Here is a 21,936-nt window from a genome sequence, read left to right as displayed (position 1 = left end):
TCATGTAAACAAAGTCATTTTTATTTTAAAAAACACACTGGGGGAAAAAAACCCAAGCAAACATATACAGCAAGGCCACAGCCAGTGTAAATTCACTGGTGATAGTGTCAGCTCAGAGAGAACACCAGAGGAAGGGTAACAAGGATATTCTATAAAAACTGGTGTCATTTCAAAAAAAAACCAAAAGGGCTTTTCACTTCCATTAAAGTAATTACAAAGTCAAAGATGGGCTGGAAACCCAGGAGTAGGAAGTCAACACCTCTCCCTCCTGGAAATCCTAACAGTTCTTGCCAACAGTAGGTGGAAACTTGAATTTCCTCCCAAGTGGCAAAGCACAAAGTTCCCTCTTTTAAGATCTGAAAAAGATCTGGAGTAATTTGCAGCTGTCAGTCCCTGAATTGGGAGATGTCAATGAACAAACCTTTGCTGCTGCCATCAGCAAATACCCCCAGGTCCTTGCTCAGCACAGCTCACCAGTCACCTGTCATCCAGGTGATTCCACACTCGGGAAGAATCTAAAACCTTTTGATTTTCCTGTCTAAATGCCAACAAAAAATTCAAAAGCATTACCAAGGGTCTTGGTCACAGCCTCCCTGTGGCTGAACAGAGGATTTATCCCAAATTCTTGGGATCATGGATACACCAAGCAACGCTCCTGACCCTGTATTTTCTTTACAGCCTTCAGAAGCTATTTTTGTAATAAATCTGTAGCAAAAAGCTAAAACCAAAAGCCTTTTCCACCCATGGAGACAGCTCCATTCCCCCTAAATAGGCAAACTGGATTTGTGGGGGATGGAGGAAGCAGAGCATGCACAAAAGCTGAGCAGCTCGGTAAGAACTGACATCCCTTCACCAGAGTCTGAAACTAAATTCCCATTGCCACAAAGACCACAAATTAATACAGAACTCTGGTGTCTGGGGTCTTTGCTTCAAACCAGGCTAAGATTTGTTCCATCAAACACTCCCACTTGCTCTCAGAAAATAAACATTTCAAACAAAACTAGAACCATCTCAGAAAGTCTGGAATTTGATCAACACTCAAAGAGCAATTCTCAGGTCAGCAGGAGTTTCTCAGAAATGGCCCAGGGGCTGCTCCCAAGCCTCAGCCCCTGCTCAGAGTGCTTTCCAGTCAATAGGCTTCTTCCCAGATTTCTTGAGGAATTCATTGGTCTTGGAGAAGTGCCGGCAGCCAAAGAACCCTCTGTTGACAGAGAGGGGTGAGGGATGAACCGTCTGCAGGACGTGGTGACGCTTCTGGGGACAGCAGAGGAAACCACTTGTTTGATTTGCAGGCTTTGGGCTGCTCCTGCTCCAGGGCAGCTGTGATTTACCCCCAGCCCTGCTCTTTCTGCTCCAGGGCAGGTGATTTACCCCCATTCCTCCTCCTCCAGGACAGCTGATTTAGCCCCATTCCTACTCCTGATCCAGGGCAGGTGTGATTTACCCATATTCCTTCTCCTACTGCTCCAGGGCAGGAGTGATTTACACCCATTCCTGCTCCAGGACAGGTGATTTAGCCCCATTCCTGCTCCTCCTGCTCCAGGGCAGGTGTGATTTACTCCAATTTCTTCTCCTCCAGGGCAGGTGTGATTTACCCCCATTCCTGCTCCAGGACAGGTGTGATTTACCCCCATTCCTCCTTTTCCTGCTCCAGGACAGGTGATTTATCCCCATTCCTCCTTTTCCTCCTCCTGGGCAGGCGTGATCTCCTCTTACACGCCCTCCTGCTCCAGCCTGAGACCCAAAGATCCAGCCACAAGGACCAAGACTTCTGTCCCACTAAGCAAAGCCACAAATACCCTGGCATTTCCCAATTGCTGTCAAGCCACCAGCAGATTTCATATTGATTCATGAGCCCTCAGCTAGGACAAAACAGCTCTGTCCTTGTGGGACACTGCTGACAACAGGAGCTTACACTTACTCCACTTTTCTTGCTTAATTCTGGCAAAGGCTAAGCTGGAGCAGAAGCAGAGCTCGATCTGACAGAGTTCAGGCAGGAAAAATTCCCAATTCTGTAAGGGAAGTGCCCTCTAGTGTCCACCAACCCGCAGGGAAAAGCAGGGAGAGGGAAGGGCTGAGGAGAAGGAGGTGTACCCTGTCGATGGAGCTGCCTTTCCTCTGGGCATAGGCTCCCCAGAGCATGAAGACGAGCCCGTGCAGGTTCTTGTTGAGCCAGGACACCACAGCATCTGTGAACTGCTCCCAGCCCCTCTCCTTGTGGGACGTGGCCTGGTGAGCCCGAACCGTCAGCACCGCGTTGAGCAGGAGCACCCCTGGCAAACAAAGCACCCCCAGAGGGTGAAACAAGGGTTAATCCATCCCTGCACTGCCCAAGGCCGGGCTGGAGGGAGCTCTGAGCAACCTGGGAGAGTGGAAGGTGTCCCTTGGATAAGCTTGAAGCTCCTTTCCAACCCAAACCATTCTGGGATCCAAACTTCTTTTTTTTCCGGCTGAAGCAAATTTTCATTTTAAGGCACTCAGAAGTGATTTTCTCTCCCACAGGTGGATTATTTCCAGCCACAGGGCTGGTGTTTGGATAAGATTCTTTCCTGCTCCACAGGGGGCACATCACTGAGTGTCTCTGAGCTCACCTTGCTTGGCCCAGCCCGTCAGGTCCCCATGGCCAGGGTGGGTGAAGCCCTCAATGTCCTCAGAGAGCTCCTTGTAAATATTCTCCAAGCTGCAAACCAAACCAGCAGAAGATTTGTAATATGACAAGAGCAAGCAGCACCACTTATTGCTCTAAGCGGGCAAGAAGAGCATTGATTTTAAGCTTATTATTTGAGATAATAAAGCCATTTGCAGAGGCAGGGACTCTGTGTGTCTGCCTGGAAGCTTTAATGAGACTGGAAATGAAAATTTACACCCAGAATATCACCAAAACTACACAGAATTATCCTTCCAGGTGATGCACAACTCAGATTTAAGTAGTTGCAAACCACTTCACATCAATTTGCCCAGCCCTGAGCACCACAGAACTGCAAATCATTAAATAACAAAAGGGATTTTGTAAATGTTCATACCTGGGGGGAGGTGGAACAGGTTTCTGGACACTGAAGCAGAGCCCATGAGCTTGCTTAGGTCCATGGTATGGATCTTGTCCCAAAATAACAACCTTTACCTGAAAGCAGACCTTGGTTAGCACTGAATTGTAATCAGTATTATTCCCCAGAGAGTGAGGAAAAAAAGGTTTATAAACGAGCTTTATCCTAAAATAGAGACAAAAATTGCCACAAACCAACCCCTCCAAGAAACTGAAGTTAAACCCCAGATATCTCATTGCTAAAGAGCACAGAGCCCACCTAACACTAGGGATTAATATTCCTATGGCTTTGCTGCCAAAATAATGAATATAACTAGTACAATCTGAGAGCAGAAGACCAACATTTTCACAGTCACAAAAAACCACCTTGTTATATTCCAAGTAAGTTTCATCCCATTTTAGCTTTATGCCACACTTGCTGTGATATTCTTGACAGCTTTTATTGGAAATAACACTACCTTGTGTTGTCTTATTTTCTTTAATAGTCCTTAAGAACAAGAGATGTGCAAGATCAAAAAGCTATGAGCTAGGTTAAGCTGTTAACACCAGAAAAAAGATCAAAAGAACCAGAGGATGTTCAGTGGCTCGTGAGGGTAATAAAACCATAAAATCACGGTTTCTTAGCAGACATGAAAGCGAAGGGTGGATTTGTGAGTTAGGTGAGCCAAACAACAACATCCCCATCCCATGGGATCCAAGTTTAAGGGACAAAACACGTAAGGAACGAGTCTGTGCACCCACCCTGCACCTCCAGGGTTTTAAACTGCCCTGACCGGCTCAGAGACCCCCACACCATGGCCCTACTCACATCCCAGATGTCGCACATCTGCGTCCAGGTGAAGACCTGCTCGGGGGGCGGATACACCGTGTAGCGCTTCCTCTCCTCGGCCACGAACGCCATCAGCTGCGGGAGCAGCGGGGGCTCAGAGGGGCTCAGCGGCCGCTCGGGGCGGTGGGGGGGGATCGGGGAATGCCGCTCACCTCCACGAAATAGGGCTTGGAGAACTCCCCGGCCAGCTGCCGCCGCCAGCTGTCGCCGAAGCCCGGGGGCACGTTCCGCTCCGCCAGCAGCTGCCGCGCCGCCTCCTTGTTCTTGCGGATGCGCTCCTGCTGCTCCGCGCTCAGCGCTTGGCTCGCGTTACCGCCGGATTCCTTCGCCTTCTTGGCGGCGCTCACCTGGAAGCAGCGGGCAGGGGGGTGGCTGCGGAGGGTGCGGGAGGGCAGCGGGGACAGCCTGATGCGGGAGTGCAGCCTGGGGCGGAGGAGCGGCCCGGGGCGGGAGAGCGGCGCGGCCACGGCGGCACCGGCCACGGCTGCACAACGCGCGGCCACGGCGGCGGCGGAACCAGCCATGGCAGAACGCGCGGCCACGGCCACGGCGGCACCGGCCATAGCTGCACAACGCGCGGCCACGGCGGCACCGGCCATGCCTGCACAACGCGCGGCCATGGCGGGACACGCCCCGCCCAAGGGGCGGCCCCGCCGCACGCGGCGGTTGCGCGGCAAAATACAAAACGTGCCCCCATTGGCCGCCCGCAGCAGAGAGCACAAACGCCCGCTCGCTATTGGTCACCGGGAATAAAGCCCGCGTCTCTCCACTGGCTCGCCGCGGCTGGAGGAGAGGTTTTCACCTAGTAACTGTGACGTCACGGAGGGGCTCAGCGTCCATTGGGCGGCAGCGGAGCGTGGCTGCTTGATTGGCAGCTCAACCACGCGTGGAGAGGCGCGGGAGTTTGGAAATTGTGCCCCCCCCACCCACACTCCCCCCCAAACTCCTCTCAGAAATGGCCGGCAGCGCCCCCAGCCCTCTCAGAGCGCCATACAGAGCCAGGCACAGACATGCCGCCACCAGACCCCTCTCCTCCCTCCGCTCTCCCCTTCTCCGGAGCCGCGGGCCCCCTCAGACCCCCGACCGCTACCTCAGAATCGCTACCCGGCTCCGGGGAGCGCCCGCGCTTCTTAGCCGGCACGGGGCTGAAGAAGGAGTGCAGCGTCCTCTGCCCGATCATGGCTGCAGCGGAGCGGGGCAGGCAGCGAGCGAGGGCGGCCGGGGCTGAGTGAGGGGCGGCAGCGGCGCGGAACGGAGGGGGGGGGCGGGACTCGGATTTGGCGCTAAAACCGCGCGCGTGCGCTCCGGGGCGTGGCCAGCTGGAGAGGGGGCGGGGCTTCGCGTGCACCCATTTCCCGCGGGATCGCGGCTCCCGTTCCTTCACTCCCGGGCATCGCTCCCGGTCCCGGGTCCGCCCATGGACGCGTTCGTGGTCAAACTGCCCCGCGGGCCGGCGGGGGATGGCGGCGGCAGCGGCGGGAAGAGGCCGCGGCTGGAGAAGCCTGGCCCGGAGCGGCCGCCGCCGCGGGAGATCCGCGCCGAGGGGCTCAGCTGTGATTACCGCATCCTCTTCGGCAAGGCCGAGGCGGACGAGATCTTCCAGGAGCTGGGGAAGGAGGTGGAGTATTTCGAAGGTATATTCCTGCCCTGTGAGCGTGCTGCAGCACGGGCTGTCCAGGGAGGCCTCCCGAAGAGCCTGGACAGAGCTCTTGGAGACCCTGCTTGGGCAGGAGGGTAGCCTGGATGACCCCCACTGGTCCTTTCCACCCTCAACCTTTCTATATCCAGCTGTATTCCCCTCATTATCCCCCTTCCCCGTGAAGCATTTCCCTGCCCAACCCACCCAGGTGGGTCCCAGGGAAGTTCCCAGGGCCTGGGCACTGCTGGTGGGCACTGGGCGGTTCCTGCAGCCACCTGGTGTTGGCACAAGGCGGCCCTGAGAAGCCAAGGGACACAGGTCTGACCCCGCAGAGTTGGTTTTGCTGGGCTGGAAATGTTTGTCGAGGGATAATCCTGCAATGGTGACTGGAATTTTTTGGAGATGCAGTGGTTGAGGGATGTGATGGGGGAGGACAAGACAGAGTCCAGCTTTGCTGGGACACAAACCCTGGGAGCAGGGATGACAGCTTTTGGCTTGACATGAGCCTCCTCGTTCCTATTTGGAGATTCCCAGAAGCTGCAGATCCAGGAGAATCCTGGACTGTTCAGACACAATACAAACCCAGGTTTGATCTTTCTCCCAGATGAGATGACAAAGCTGCAGGTGTTTGGCACGTGGCACAAGATTCCCAGGAAGAAGGTGACCTATGGAGACCCTGGCCTGTCCTACACTTACTCAGGGGTCACGTTCCACCCCAAGCCCTGGATCCCGGTGCTGACCCGGATCCGGGAGCGCGTCACCTCAGAGACAGGACACACCTTCAACTTCGTCCTCATCAACAGGTACAGCCACTTCCCAGCTGCACCCAGCAGCTTTTTCTTCAGATATAACAAAATAACCCCCAAATTTATATGTTGGAATCTGAAATGCAGGCAACTCTCAGGGATTTAGGCCTGTAAGTTAAAGCTTAGAATTAAACACAGAATTTAAGACCTTAGGAAAATGCTTCCAAACTTAAGTGCTAGAAGCAAGAATGTGGATTTGTGGTTTAAAGCAGAGACACTAATAAAACTAAGTAAATCTAAGTTTAAATTAAGGAAAAGGAAGTTGAGAATTTTAGAGTTTAAAATATAGAAAATATAAAAGTAGAAAGATAAACAAGAAGTTTGGAATGCAGCACTATAAGTTAATTATTCTTAAATAATTAATTTAAGAATTGATAATTATTAATGAAATAAATTATTAAAGTAATTTAAATTATCTATTATTAATTAATTAATTATATACAGTATATAATTATATATTATATAATTAAGTATAAAATTCAATATAAAATGTAAAATTAACATATACAAAATATATAAATATAAAATACAAATATATTACAAATAAAAATATATAATTAAGTATAGAGTTAAATATAAAAAATTAAGTTTATATATTTATAATATATAAATATACAAATATAAGATATAAATATGTAACTATATAAAATTATAAATATAAAATATATCGGAAATAAAAACATAATTAAGTATAAAATTAATATATATTTATAATATAAAATTATATATAGAATAATACATGTAACTCAGAAATATAATTAAATATTAATTTAATTATAATTATTAAATTGATAATAATTAATTTAATGATTAAAATTAAATCAATGACCAACCCAGAGTTAATTCCCAGGTATAAAGACGGCCTGGACCACATCGGGGAGCACCGTGACGACGAGAAGGAGCTGGTTCCGCTCAGCCCCATCGCCTCGGTGTCCTTCGGAGCCTGCCGGGATTTCGTGTTCCGGCGCCGGGGCCGGGCCGGGGCTCGGGGCCCGGGGAGGATCTGCCTGCAGCTGGCCCACGGCAGCCTGCTCCTCATGAAGCACCCCACCAACGTGCACTGGTACCACAGCCTGCCCCCACGCAGGAGGGTGCTGGCCCCCAGGGTCAACCTCACCTTCAGGAACGTCCTGCCCGTCTCCAGGAGGGGAAATGTTCAGCCAGGGGGGCCTTTGGGCTCTGAGAAGTGAATTTAGTTCCTGCTGGAACTGTGGATTCATCTATTCCAGCAGGTGAATTCTGGATTCACCCCGGGTCCATCACCTAATGGACAAAATTTAATAATTTTGCTGCTGAAACCTGTGACCACTGATTTCAATGGCAAGGTTCTTCCCTCTGGGAATTGTTGTTCTGGTCCTGCTGATCCCTATTTTTGCTGATTGTTCCCCTTGTTTTGCTAGGGGAGAAGTTTCTTCTCAGCTGATCTTTATCTAAGCAGTGTTCCAAGAAGATGGAAATGCTCTGTGGCCTGGAGGCAGCAGTTTATAAACACTGTGAGCCACAAGCTGGGGTTATTTAAAGCTGATATTCTACAGGTGGCACTTTCTGTCAATGAGCTCTGGTTTGCTTGGGCTTTTTTAAATTAAAATAAAAGCAAAATGAGCCTGACATGAAGAAGGGGAGTGCTGGGGTGTGAGGACTGGGTGTGGCTGGATGTTTCACTCCTGTCTGCTTCAATTCCTCTGCTCCTGAGGGAGGCTCCTCTTGCAGAAGAAGCACAAGATTTTCCCTCTCTCAGGTCCTTTAAAAACCAGGCAGCAAAAAACGCCCTTGTGGGGAATAACTGGGTTGGTCCCATCTCCATTGGAAGGCTGTCACTCTGAGAGTTTATTTTCCTAAATAATTATCCCTAGGGATCTTCTCCTGACTGCCTGAAAGCCACCACCTCCCACACCCACAGGGAATCCTGCTGGAAAGGAGGGAATTCTGTCCAGTCCCCAAGAGATTTTGAACCATCAAGGAATGGTAAGTTCTGGGTGAGAATGGGAACCAGGTTACCAATCCTGTGTAACCTGGCTACAGCCACTGGAATTTGGGCTCTGGCCTTCAGTGGTGGGGCCATTATTCCTATGGAATTAAGGCCTGGTACTTCCCACCCTCTGCCACTCTGAGATGCTCTGTGGAGCTTGGAAATCTTTCTTATCCAGGGCTTGTGAAGTGTTGTTTCAAGCCCTTTGGCTCCCAGCTTGGTGCTTGTTTCAAGACATTCCCACACTGATTTTTCTACCAAGTTTGTTCTTTTATTGCTACTGTACAGTTACAAAAATACCCTGAAGTGGAAAAAAAAAAGCAACTTCAAACAGCAGTGCAGTGCTTGGACTGGAACAGACATTTTTAAATTAACACACAAAATAAGACAAGAATAATCCAAACACAGAAATGTCATCTTGGAGCTCTTAATTCTTTACAATTTATTAACATCTTCTCCACCATGGCAGCTTGGGAGGGATGAGTACCAGAGTTTGAGCCTTGTGGCTGCACAGAGCCCTCCCAGATGGGAAGTTTGGCTGGAAAACAGATCCCAGTGACCTCCAGAGGGGAGGTTTGGCTGGAAAACAGAATTCTGTGACCTCTGGAAAGACAGATCCCAGTGACCTCCAGAGGGGAGGATGAGCTCCCAAAGCCCTGCACAGATCCCCAGCTCACAGGGGGCTGGCAGGACCTGGCACAGCTCAGGGCCAGGACTGAGGTGCTGGGCTTTGCTCCCTTCCTCACCTGAGGGTTAAGCCAAGCTCATTTACTCCTCCCCACCAAGCAAAGCCAGAAAAAAGGCTCAACCCTCCCCTTGATAGCCCTTGAGGGAGATTCAGAGTCAGTCCACAGCCCAGGGGAACAGCTCTTGGCAAAGAAAACCTGCTGGTCCCAGCTGCCAGATTTCAGGTTTCAGTCCATAGTGTGCGTGTCCTCTGCCCCTCCTCCAGCACAACCAAGAGGCTGCTCAGCTGAACCCCCAAATCCAAGAGAAACCCCCAAATCCAGGAAAAACCCCTAAGCAGAGCATTGAGCCTGGAGAATGCAGGACAGCCACTGCTGGCACTGGAAATGGTTTCAGTTCTGAGGTGCAGGGGCAGATGTGCTGGAGGGAGATGTTGGGGTGATGATTTTAGATGGGAGGGCTGGCTCCTTCTCCAGTCTGTCAGCTCTCCCTTCAGTGGCCAGAGCAAATTTTTGGCATTTTGCATCCTTCAAGGTTTTTTTTGTTTGTTTGTTTTCTTGGTTTTCTGTAAATTAAAGCAGGTTAAAACCAAGCTACTGCTCGTGCAGCACAACCAGGAACCAGGTCCCAGTCCAGCAGTGGATTTATCAATATTTATGTACTATGAGCATTACCTGGGCCAGGAACTGTGCTCCAGACTCTGGAATGATGAGTTGTGTAAATAATTTTGCATATCCACCCATTTTACCACTCCTGCTTTGGCTGGTTTGGAGCCTCTCCTGAGGAAGTGTGAACACCCCCGAGCTTTGGGCAGCACTATGAATTCATGAGGTACAAAGTTGCCCTAAAAAAACAACTATTTAAGACAGTTGTTCTTTGAAAACTTCACACTGAAAAAAAGCTTGTCTGATGAGGGATTTTTCTCCTCCAAGCTTACAAGGACAGAAAAGAGCTAAAAACAACCTACATATTTTATTCCTGGTCATTTAAAAGCAGGTTTTTAAAGGAGGATTTTTGCTGCTTCTCCCTCTGTGCTTTGGGATTTTTATTTTTTTTTTTTTTGCACATCAAACAATCCAGAGCAGCAGAATTCCCCTTATTTCTATTTACAGGGCAGCCTGGAGCTGATGCAGGATTCCCAGATTTCTTCATGAGACCAGTAAGTGCCCACCAGTCCTGGCCCTCTTGTTCATATTCCATTTAACAAGGCCAGGGGCTGCTCTACAGCTGAGCTGCAAGCCAGGAGCATGGATCCCAATGCTGGGAATAGCAGATCCCAGCAATAAAATGGGAAGGGCAAGTCTAGAACAGTTACAGCAGCTTGGAAATCACAGCATTAAAAGTTGTAGTTGATGCTACAAAACAACTGGATTCAACAGTGCTGAAGGAAATGACAACACTGAGCACTAGCAAACACTTCCATGTGCTGATTCCAGCTAGATTCCAAAGGTATGGAGCAATAAATTAAAGTTTCAGCTCTTAATAGATACAAAATTATCTCCTGGATAAAGCAATTTAGATCAGGAGAAGGACTTTATATTATAAAGTGGGAGGAAAATTGTGTGACCAGGGAAATCTTTTGGATGGGGGCAGTTTGTGGAGATGCCTTGACTTGATGGGTCAGGAGAAATGGGACTCCATGGGTTCATCCCATGGGTGTGAGGCATTCCCAGGACACAGTGGGTGTGCAGAGGGCTGGGCCAGTGGCAATGCAGCTGCTCAGGGAAGCTCAAGGCACTTTGTGTCTTAAATCATTGCCAACAGCAGCTTCCCATCACCCCCTCCCAGGGCTCCCCACTGGGAAACATTGGCAGTAGAGCCTTGGTATGATAAAATCCCTGCCTGACAGACAAAGGCTGCTCAACAAACGCTTGGGGCTGGAACAGCTCTGGGAATTTTGGTACAAAACACAATTCCCAGCCATTGCCACGGGAAGGGAACCTGGAGGGGCTGGTGCATCGTGGAGAGGTGCCAGGGGAGGAATTGGGATGGGGAGGGGCTCCTCAACAGCAGCTTGACATCAACCCTTTCCAGGGCTCCCCCTTGGGAAGTGAAATGTGTGGGATAAAGCATCTCCGTGGGAAAAGTGCGGTGTCAGGACATGGAACAGAGCCTTGGCACAGGCAGAAAACACTTCTCAAACACACACCTGGGGCTGCACGGTGCTGGGACAGCAGGATCTGGGTACAAACCACAACTCCCAGCTGCCCCCAGCGGCAAGGGAGCCTGGAGAGGGGGAGGTTTGCATAATGGAGAGGCTCCATCTGAGGGCTGGGACCATCCCAGGGGCTGGGGTGATCCTGAGGGCTGGGACCATCCCAGGGGCTGGGACCATCCCGGCAGCGCTGGCTCAGCTCTGGGCCGGGCTCTGGGGCTGGCCCCGGCCGTGCACACGCTCGTAGAACAGCAGGTAGGCGCTGGCTGCCAGCACCTCGTGCAGGCTGGCCCTGCGCACGGACTCGTCCGAGATCCAGAGCCACTGGCTGCCGCGGGCGCCCGGCGCGCGCCGGAAGGTGACGAAGTGTCCCGAGTGCATGTCCCCGTGGTGCACCACCACGGCCATCAGGCGGTACAGGTACAGCGGGGCCCTGCGGGGACACGAGTCAGCCTGGCCGCACACACACACACACACACACACACACACACACACACACACACACACACACACACACACACACACACGCCAGAGCAGCCACAGTTCCTGCCTGGAGCAAGGGCGTGGCTCCCTGTGCGGCTGCTCCGTCCCTGCTCTAATGGAAGGTGTCCCTGCCCTTGGTAAGTGGTGGGATGGGATCATCTCAAAGTTCCCTTCCAATCCAAATCATTTTGTGATCCAAACTGCTTTTTCCTGCTGCTCCATCCCTGGAAGTGTGTAGGGAAGGCATTTTGTGCTGTTCTTGTGAGCCAGCAAAGGCTTCCTAAAGATAAGGAAAGCCCTGTATCTCTCTCGAGGAAGACACCAAGGCTATCCCCATGACAACATGATGGAAGAGAGAAAGTTAAAATACAGACTCCAGCTGGCTCACAGAATGACATGGCTCCTTGTTCACCTATTGAGAATTTGTTTCTTTCTTATGACCAATGGGCAGTGAATGTGTCTGTTAAGTAAATGTAAGTATCTTGAAAAACTATAAAGGCAACATGTTGCTCTAATAAATCTCTCTTGAGCACCCTTCTGATGGAGTCTTGGTGCTTTGCACCATGTCACGCTCTATAGTGACATAAGTGTCCAAGGCCAGGTTGGACAGGGTTTGGAGCAGCCTGGGATAGTGGAAGGTGTCCCTGCCAATGGCATCTCCAAGTCTCCTTTCAACCCAAACCATTCTGGGATTACGGGATTCAAACCTGCTGCTCCATCCCTGGAAGTACTCAAGGACAGGCTGGATGGGGTTTGGAGTCACCTGGGATAGTAGAAGGTGTCACTGCCCATGGGAAGGGGCCTGCACTGGATGGTCTCTAAGTTCCCTACCAACCTAAACCATTCTGGAATTCTACAGAAAAGGATTATCAGCAGAAGGACAAGGACAGAAGAAAAGGAGACAATTTGAAGGACAGAATTGAACAGACAGGGTATAAATCTCTAACTTACCTGCACTCAGGGAATGCAGCAAGTGGGAAAGTTGCTGGGGACATTAAAAATGAGGGAGAGGAGGAAGAAGAGGAGGCACCATTCATGAAGAGAGGTTTGGTACCAGCTGGTTGTTCTGCATCTGCCAGAAGAAGGAGAAATTCAGGGATTTAATTTGAATGCTGTTGCTAAGAACAGAATCTCTGCTCCTCAACATGGGATATGAAGGTATTTTACTGATTTTTACATCCAAGGCAATGGATATTTTATTCAAATTAATTTTACATGACAAATATGGAAATTGCCATGTGTCCAAAATCCCAATTAAAGGAATATTCAGCTGCCTAAGGACAGACTTCTACTGCTGGATTTTCCAACTGTTTTTGAAGAATTCACCATTCCCAGCATTCCCTCTCTGCTTGTCCTGAGGCCTTGGAAGAGATCTCTAACAAGAAAAACCCTGGGACATCCCAAGTTCAACACTACTTTGGACTTAACCTTTTTTAAAAAAAAATATATATATATTTAGTAGGATCAAAATGAAATTTTCCAAGCTGAACTGTAAATTTGGGAATGGCAAAGGGATTTCTGTCCTCTTTGCAGAGCCCCACACCAAGATGCCGCTCATGGCTTGATCCTGCAGAGAATGTTTGATCCCTGACATGCAGGAAGAGCTGAACTATTTTATTGGCAAAGGAGGTACCTGAAGGTTTCCCTGCTCTCCCATCCTTTATTCCAGGGGTTGTCTCCTCAGGGTTTTTCTGGCTGAGCTGCTCCTGGCAGGATTTGGGACCAGGAACTCGATATTTGTAGATGTCCATGACCAGGAACTCGTTGAACTGGACGTGTTCGTGTCTCTTCAGGGGAGTGCCTTGGTTTGACCAGCTCAGCCTTTGCAGGTGGATGCACAAACACTGGGGCAGCTTCAGGACAGGAAAATCCACATTTTTTCATGGAAAGAAACAGCTGGTAAGTCCAGGGAATAAGGAAATGCATTTCCCTTATCTCTGTGTAAGCTCAGTGGCAACACTGTCCTTAAAATGTGACAATAATTCTTGTGATATTCCTGGTATCTCCTAATCCCCCAAAATTAATGGCTTTGCACAGGGGAAAACCAAAAACATTAATTGTTATAAAGAGCTGAAATTCAAAATCATTGCTGTAGCAAGAAGTACATTATTATTATTATTATTATTATTATTATTATTATTATTATTATTATTATTATTATTATTATTATTATTTTGGCACCTAAGGCTCCTAATTGCCCTGCTGGCCTCTGCATGACAGGATTACAGAGCAAAAAAAACTGAGTTTTCTCTAAGAAATCACACCTGATGTTTACTCACCAGCTGTGTTCAGAATATTTTAATTTCTCTGAAATGGGGAATTGCCAAGATGCTACAAACCCTGTCAATATAAATCAATTTGCTCACTGAAGAGCAAATGTAAAATTAATGTAAAATCTAAGACATGACACAGAGCCAAATTCACATTTAAGTGTTTTTTTCTAAATAACAGGAGAATATTCACATCCTGTAAGTGTTTAATGTGGATGTTTTGCTGAGTTGAAGCCTCAATGCCCACAGTTATTTGCCAGGTGAGTTTACTTTGAGAAATAAAACGTTTGTGGTCTAGCAGCAAGAAATGGGCACAACCAGCTCCAAGAGAGAAGTTACTGTGATAGGATTTAGGAGATTTGGAGGGTTTTTTTTTGCCTCACCTTTCCTAATTTTAATTGCTTAACAAATGTTGTTCTCTGGTTTTCTATGCTCTGTCCATTCAGAATTCCTTGTGCCTGGATCTGCAATGAAAAGGGAAAAAAAAAATTAAGGCACCTGCAGACAGGAGCAGTTAATTGTCTGGTTTATGCTCAGTGCATTAATCACACCCAGGAATGCTCTTCAGAATTCCTAAAGGGTCAAAATTCTAAACCAAAATCAAGCAGAAACGAGCATTTAGAGAACTCCATCCACTCAGAACTGCACTCATTTGCCTCTTCTGCTGATTTTTAAACAGAATTGATTTTTAATACCAGAGCAAAATAATTATCCCTGGTGATGCCTGGCAAGTACAGAATAAAATATTTGTAGATTTTTGTAACAGCAGTAGTAAGTAAAGTAAAGTAGTAAGTAAGCAAGTAGTGCCAATACTTCATGAGGTAAGAACTCCTTGTGAAATATCTGAAATCCCAGAGCCTCTCCCCAAGTCCTGAAGAAAAAAGAGGTGGAAAGTGAAGCCAGGGTTTTGTCAGCAGGCTCAAAACTGAGCAGGGAGGTGACAGGAATTAAAGTGACAAGAATCAAAGGGACCTACTTTGGTGCAGTTGTCACACACAACATCCTTGACAGACTCTGAGGAGATGAAGTGATGGAGGCAATGGTCCAGTGTCATGGGACGACCCTGAGTGCCAAGAAAAACCAGAATTATTTGCAGGAATTTTAGGGTGCATTTCACTGGATTTTGGGAAGGGATTTTTAATAATTCCTTCCATAGAAAAACTACAGAGCTGCGGATTTATTTCATGAAAGAACTGACTAAATGGCTTTGGGTGATCGTGGAACTGTGGGGATTCTACTTTAGCCTGGATTAAACATGAAAAACTTCGCAGCCTTTTGATAACAGCAGCAGTGAGTCCCTGTGTGAGCCCTTCAGTGAGGTTTTAAACCACAGATTTCTGTCCTATTCCTATTTATCTCTCATTCCAGCACTTCAGGGGTCACTTCATGCTCTCTGGCCCTCTCCATAGGAGAAATACAGCTTTTAATGGGATTTAGGCCTCTTTGCTGCCCTTCCTCATATCCTGCCCTGCCAAGGACTGGATAAAACAAAACACAAAGAGCAGAAGATGTGTCCAGATTTCAATCCTGGCTGTCCAGGAGGGCACTCTGCAAACAGGAATCACAATTTCCATGAGTTGTGGAAAGAAATCACTACCAGACATGAAGTAACAAACTCTTACAGTCCAAAAATATCCTGCAGATATTGCCCTAAAAACCCACAATGTTTTGTCATTTTGAAGTTTTTCAGAGCCAGGAAGAAATAGAAACAATTCCCAGTTGAATTCACCCCCTGGAAAAGCCTGGATGGGGTAAGGTGTGAACTGCCAGCTGAAGGTCACCTTCCCAGCCCTTGGGATATGATCTGGGCTCTTCAAATTTGTGGAATTTGTGGAAAAGACCAAATTCTCCACCAGGAGAAACAGAAAGCTCTGGTGGCATCACCAAGTTCTGCTGCTTGTTGGGCTCATCAGAAGGTCTTACACCAGTTAGGGAGAAGGTCCTGCAGCAGCACAGGAGTGTTTCCTGCACCTGAGGAAGGGCTGGGAAGGGCAGGGAGGATCAGGAGCAGGGGGATACGTACCCACACAGCTGCTGGAATGCTCAGGGAGAGGCTGTCAAAGGTGTCAAACCTCACAGGGCTCTGCAAGAGAACATTCCAGAGCCAGCATTTATGTCAGTGATGCCTTCACTTTTAGCTTTCATATTTTCCACATTCTGCACTGCACTAGGATATAACTCTGCAATTCACAGAAAGTGTTAGCAAGTTCTCCTCACAGCTCAGTCAGACAAAGCAATCCTTCTCCAGCCCCAGAACCAAGGACACCGCTGCAGCTTCTAAAAAGTGTAAACAACAAAAAGACCCCAAAAGTTCAAAAAGTGTAAATTGAGGAGAGCAAACTGGGAGGATGGGACTTCATAACCTGAAGTTGTAATTGGACAATTAACCCCAATATGGAAACGGACAAAAACTTATAAAAAAGGGTGAAAACTCGTGACCATCTTGGGTGTAGCCTGGCCAAGCTCTTGTACTGCCCAAGGTGTATCCTGTCAAGGCCTTTTTAATAAATATCTACTTTATTCTTTAACACTGTGTAGCCTCTGTTCAAAGTAGCCTTCAAGGCATCATCAGTCCCCAAAAAATCCAACCCAGCTCTCCCAAGGTGAGCCTGTGCCCTGTGCTGTCCATAATTCCCTGGAGGAGCAGGATCCAAACCCCTCAGTTTCCCAGCTGGGCCAGGGGACATCAGGAATGTTCTGCTCAGCCTCCTCCTCCTCACTCCAATTTGTCTGGGAGGTTTGGAGAAATAAAATGCAAATGTTTTCTTGGTTTGGGCTATAAATGAGGTTTATTTTCTGTATTTTTTTCCATTGTTCAGGTTATCTGCATCTCCTTATTTGGGATAAGTGGATTTTGCAAAATGTGCTGAACAAGCAGCGAGTCCTAAACTCAGCCAGGTGAGTGGGTTTCAGGTAATATTATTAATTAATTAATTGTTAATTCAATGATAGAATAAAACAACCATTATTCTGGTTGATGAAGCAGCTGTTACCCCCACAAGGTGCATCACATGGATTTTTTTTTAGTCTATTTAGGGATAAATCCTTGTTCATCACCAAGGGATGATGGTTCCAGGAAGCACTTTGAGTGTTGGAAATCCCTCCTCACATGACACAGATATTATTATTATTATTATTATTATTATTATTATTATTATTATTATTATTATTATTATTATTATTATTATTATTATTATTATTATTATTATTATTATTATTATTATTATTATCTATTTCCATACCTGGTGCTCACAGTGTTTGCAGACCATGTTGCTGGTCAGCCTTCCATGGAAAGGGTGCTGAGATTTCCAGTGGTTGGACACAGGGGGAAGTGATCCTGCAACAAAAAAATTGTCCTTGGATTTTCCATTCATCCACTTTCATCACTCCAATCCCACACTTTTGCCCTTCAGTTACAAAATTAATGCATCCAAAGCACATTTTTGTCTCAGTGATTAATAATTAATTGAGGCTTCTTCATATTTTTGATTTCTATTTTAGTTCAGTACAAAGATCAATTAATATTATCCCTTTAATAAATAAAACTACCCTATGAATATTCAGAATATCCAGAAGGGATAAAATCCTACCTCTTGTTCTGCAGCTTATTTGCTTTTGGATTATTTCTGGTTGCTACAGAGGGAGATAAAAACATTTCATTAACCCTACCTCAGCAACATTGAAAAGATTCAGAAATTTAATACATGAAGTATTAAATGTGCTCCTATTTCATCCCTAGTTGGCTTTTCTGCCATTAGAAAAATTGTGGCTCTTTTTTATTTGTAAGAACAAAAAAAACCTGGTACAAAACAAATTTATAATTGACAATTGTTTGAAAAAGGAATCATTAATCTGCAGAACTCTTTGCCTCAGAGTATTAAAATAGGAGATTTTGTCTTTTTTTTTTGGTCTATATTTTAGGCAAAACCAGATTTTGCCTAAAATTTTCCATCTGCATCAAGTTTATCAGCAAGCTGGAGGATAAGATCTATTTTACCTCCATAAAACTCTTCCAGAAATGCCCTTTTTTACAGTTTTCAACTCTTTTTCAGGTTTTCAGGTAGGAACTACAGATCAGAGTAACTAAATTAAATCCCTACATCCCATGGATTTAGGGATGCAAAACCCTCAGGAAAGCAGGAACACTGCAAATTCAAAGATATTTTATTTGGAAAACCTGAGAATTCTTTAAATTTGACTTATTGACGAGTCCCTATCAAAGGATTAAAGAACAGCTTTGGGAACAGAATCAAAATATCCTAAATATACACTTTCTCCTTGGGAATCTGGGCAGGTGACAGGAATTTCTGAGAAGAAAATGAGTGGGATCACCTCCAGGGAATGCACATCAAACAGATGGGCCACACGGGGCTGCCGATCCCGCTCGTCCTCCAGGGAAGAGGTCAGGACATGGAACAGCTCATGGGCATCCTGGAAACAGAGTCAGGGAAAAAAAGGCATCAAAAAAGCACCCCAGGAAGGCTGGAATTCCACAGGAAATTCAGGAAAAATTACAGCTCAGAGCCTGGATTTGTATTTCTATTTATGCCTATATTTATATTGATACTTATAATTTTGTATGTATAATTTTATAGAAATATAAAATATAAAATATAAAAATTTAAGCACATCTAAAATGTCTAATCTAGATTATATCATATATAATATTATATATAAATATATAAGTATATAAATAATGAAAAATAAAGTTTCCAAAGAAATGTATTAAATATAGTTATTCAATTATATATATTCAGTATATATTATATTTTATATAAGTTTTATATAACTACTATATACAATTACTATTATATATAACTTTTATATAGATATATTATTTATATTATAATATATTGTAATTATTGTATATCATATATATAATTATTATATATATTATTATATACAATTACTATTATATATCACTATTATCACTTCTTCTTCTTCTTCTTCTTCTTCTTATTATTATTATTATTATTATTATTATTATTATGGTATTTATGTTTATATTGAATTCATTTTGTTGTGCCCAAAAGCTCCCTAACAGCACAAGGTACTCAAGACATTCTGGGCCATATAAACTCACAAAAAAACTAAAACACTTGGGAGGAAAAAATAGCCCCCAAATGAATTCCCAAATCCCTGTTTTTTCTGGATTCTGAGGGAAGCATAATTGAAATCTATCCTTGGAAATCAGGAATATATTTTAGGAGTGGGATAACTGACGGAGTGCATTGGAAATACTGACAAAAATTGCAAATAATTAGGATTACTGAAAAAAATGGGAACAGATCCATTATCCAGAGAGAAATCAGGGATCTGCCCTGCTTAAATCTTCCTGGCCCTGCTGGTAAGGACAAGGTTTGGAATTCCCTGAGGAACTCCCAGCCCACTGAAAGCCCCATTCCCATTCCCAAGCCAGGGATGTTTCCCATCCGTTTTTGGAGCAGGATCCAGGTCTGACCCTCCAGCCCTGGGGGTTTTCCCAGCTTGCTGCACTCACCTGCTCCTCAAAGGAGGAGATCTGCCACCTGTTCATCCTGAGCACCTCCAGCAGGCAGCTGGCATCCAGGACATCGTCCTCTGGCACCTCCTGGCACGACAGAGCTGGGGAAGGGAAGGCAAGAGTGTCAGGAGGAGCCAAAAATGGGGAAAAATCAGTGGTTTGTGTGGTTAAAGCACCACCAGCCTCACACCACTTCCACAGGAACGTCCCAAGGCAGAAATTTCCTTTAAAAACAACCTGTGAGGGAAGCCAGGGGGTTGCTTGAGGGTGTCAGAGATTAATTTAGACGAAAAATTAATCACCTTGAGCTTAAAATCTTAAATATTTTACAATAATATTTTGTATTTTACATAATATTTATTATATAAATTTATTTATATAGATATTTATTTATTAGTTTATTCATCTAAATAAATAAATTACAGTTAAATTACATAAATGTATATAAAATTCTATTACTTATTTTATAGGAAAATTTCATATTTATATATTTTATATTTTATAATAATATTTTGTATGTTATATAATGTCTATTATATAAATTTATTTATATAGTTTATCAATTTATTTCTATAATTTATTTATTATATAAATTTGTTATATAGAATTATATTATTTATTTTATATTTAATATTTTATAATTTATATTTTCTAATAATATTTTGTATGTTATATAATACCTATTATATAAAGATATTAATATAAATAATAATTGTATATAATTAATACATATAAATTTACTTATATAGTTTGTTTATTTACTAATTTATCTATTTACAGAACTTATTTTCATATGAATTTATTATATACAAGCATATTATTTATTTTATAATAATATTTCATATTTACATATTATTTTATATTTTATCTTTTATAATAATATTTTTGTTTAATTTTCAATATCCAAAACCTTGCAAAGTGAGGTTGAATAGCCACAGGTTTTTAGGAAAATAGTAAGCTTGCAGAAAACAAAAAAGCTTAAATTATTTGCTAAGATTTTTTAATAGAATTCTAAATTTCTTGAATCCTATGGAATTCAACCCTTCTGTGAAAGGTGCCTGAGCTTTGCCCAAGGCATTTCAATTAATCTGTAAATTAGAGAGGGAAATAAAACAGGGAATACAAACCCCACGAGCTTCTTTCTTTGGGAAAAGAGCCTAAAAATGACAACGCTTCTCCTTAAACATTTAACCCTTGCTTTGCCACAAGAGGAAATGTCCCAGTACCTCTGAGGAGCTGCAGCAGAGTCACTGAGAGGTGCTGGGGCTGCTCCTGGGGCTGCTCCTGCTCCGTCCTGTACTGGGCTGTGAACTCCTCCAGCCACCTGATGAAGGAGGGGCAGGAGGACAAGCCCTGCAGCAGGGAATTCATGAAACACGTGTTGCCCAGGTTCAGGAGGCCTGGCACGAGCCCTGCAAAGAGAATTGTGAGAGTTTCCACCACGGAATCCGGGGCAAACATCCTGGTTTTCAGTAGGAATGCTGTGTAATTACAGAAAAATTAATTTCAGTGTGTTCCGTTTTCAGTTTGTGGTGTTTCAGTTGTTTTTTGGTCTTCCAAAAATTTCACAAATTTTTTCAGTATCCATATAATTAATATATGGTGCATATATAATTAATATGGTGTATGTTTGTATAATATGGTGTATATGTGTAATATGTGTATAATTACTATGGTGTATATATAATTAATATATGGTGTATACGTAACTAATATATGGTGGTACTAGATATTAATTAATATATATAATTAATAGATATAATAATAGATATAATTAATATATAGTGTATGTGTGTATAATATGGTGTATATATAATTAATATATGGTGTATATATAATTTATATATGGTGGTATTATGTACTAATTATTATATAACTAACATATATGAATGTATTAATTAATATATAATTAATTAATATAATATAATTAACCCCAGCCCCCGGTACCTCTCCGCCGCCGTTTCCTGCCGCTGATGGGGCCCCACAGGACATAAATCCCGGCCGCCAGCGCCGCCGCCGCGCCCCCGAGCACCCCCCAGCTCCGCATGGCTCGGTGCCTGCCTCGGGAAAAACGGGAATAGGGTCAGGAGCTGCGGGGATAACGGGAATAGGGGTCAGGAGCTGCGGGGAAAACGGGAATAGGGGTCAGGAGCTGCGGGAAAAACGGGAAAGGGAAGGGGTCAGGAGCTGCGGGAACAGCGGGTCAGGCTCAGGACCTGCGGGAACCCCGAGAGCCCGCAGCCCCCCGGGCCTGCCCCGGGAACAGGAGCGCAAAGAGAATGCGGATATGGGAAAGGGGAAATGAGCAGGAAAAGGGAAGGGGAGAAGGGAAGAAGGAAAGGAAAGGGAGAAAAGAAGGGGAAAGGGAAATGAAGGAGGTGAGGGAAGAAAGGAGGCGCTCGGCCGAGGCTTCGCCCCGATCAGCCCGAGCCCCCCACCCGCGCCAGCCCTGCCCTCGGACCCGGCACCCTCCCGGCTCATTCCGAGCCCCTTCCCGCTCCGTCCCGACCCTCTCCGGTGGCAGCCGCCCCCTCCCCTCGGACCTGGCCCCC

The 21,936-nt window shown here is 45.3% G+C and overlaps 3 protein-coding genes across 3 annotated transcripts; 1 reads left to right on the top strand and 2 right to left on the bottom strand.

Moving 5' to 3' along the window:
* Positions 1-4,427, bottom strand: LOC118692933 (uracil-DNA glycosylase-like). Its single transcript, XM_036393119.2, has 6 exons — positions 4,025-4,427; positions 3,852-3,947; positions 3,024-3,121; positions 2,592-2,680; positions 2,095-2,273; positions 1-1,254 (listed from the first exon to the last, which is right to left on the bottom strand). The coding sequence occupies exons 1-6, from the start codon at positions 4,394-4,396 to the stop codon at positions 1,114-1,116; spliced, it is 975 nt and encodes a 324-aa protein (XP_036249012.1). The 5' UTR covers positions 4,397-4,427; the 3' UTR covers positions 1-1,113.
* Positions 4,428-5,247: 820 nt separating this feature from the next.
* On the top strand, positions 5,248-7,925 carry ALKBH2 (alkB homolog 2, alpha-ketoglutarate dependent dioxygenase). The gene is made up of 3 exons (XM_036393121.2): positions 5,248-5,506; positions 6,116-6,314; positions 7,168-7,925. Exons 1-3 carry the CDS (start codon positions 5,290-5,292, stop codon positions 7,505-7,507), a joined length of 756 nt encoding a protein of 251 aa, XP_036249014.1. The 5' UTR covers positions 5,248-5,289; the 3' UTR covers positions 7,508-7,925.
* A 779-nt stretch (positions 7,926-8,704) lies between these two features.
* USP30 (ubiquitin specific peptidase 30) lies at positions 8,705-21,798 on the bottom strand. Its single transcript, XM_036393118.2, has 12 exons — positions 21,332-21,798; positions 20,611-20,796; positions 19,382-19,485; positions 18,214-18,312; positions 17,472-17,514; positions 17,124-17,218; positions 15,905-15,964; positions 14,858-14,944; positions 14,265-14,345; positions 13,245-13,464; positions 12,563-12,683; positions 8,705-11,561 (listed from the first exon to the last, which is right to left on the bottom strand). Exons 1-12 carry the CDS (start codon positions 21,429-21,431, stop codon positions 11,324-11,326), a joined length of 1,434 nt encoding a protein of 477 aa, XP_036249011.1. The 5' UTR covers positions 21,432-21,798; the 3' UTR covers positions 8,705-11,323.
* Between the last annotated feature and the right edge of the window lie 138 nt (positions 21,799-21,936).

Source organism: Molothrus ater, chromosome 18, assembly GCF_012460135.2.
Source record: "Molothrus ater isolate BHLD 08-10-18 breed brown headed cowbird chromosome 18, BPBGC_Mater_1.1, whole genome shotgun sequence".
Taxonomy (NCBI): Eukaryota; Metazoa; Chordata; class Aves; order Passeriformes; family Icteridae; genus Molothrus; species Molothrus ater.
This window is presented reverse-complemented; position numbering and strand designations above follow the sequence as displayed.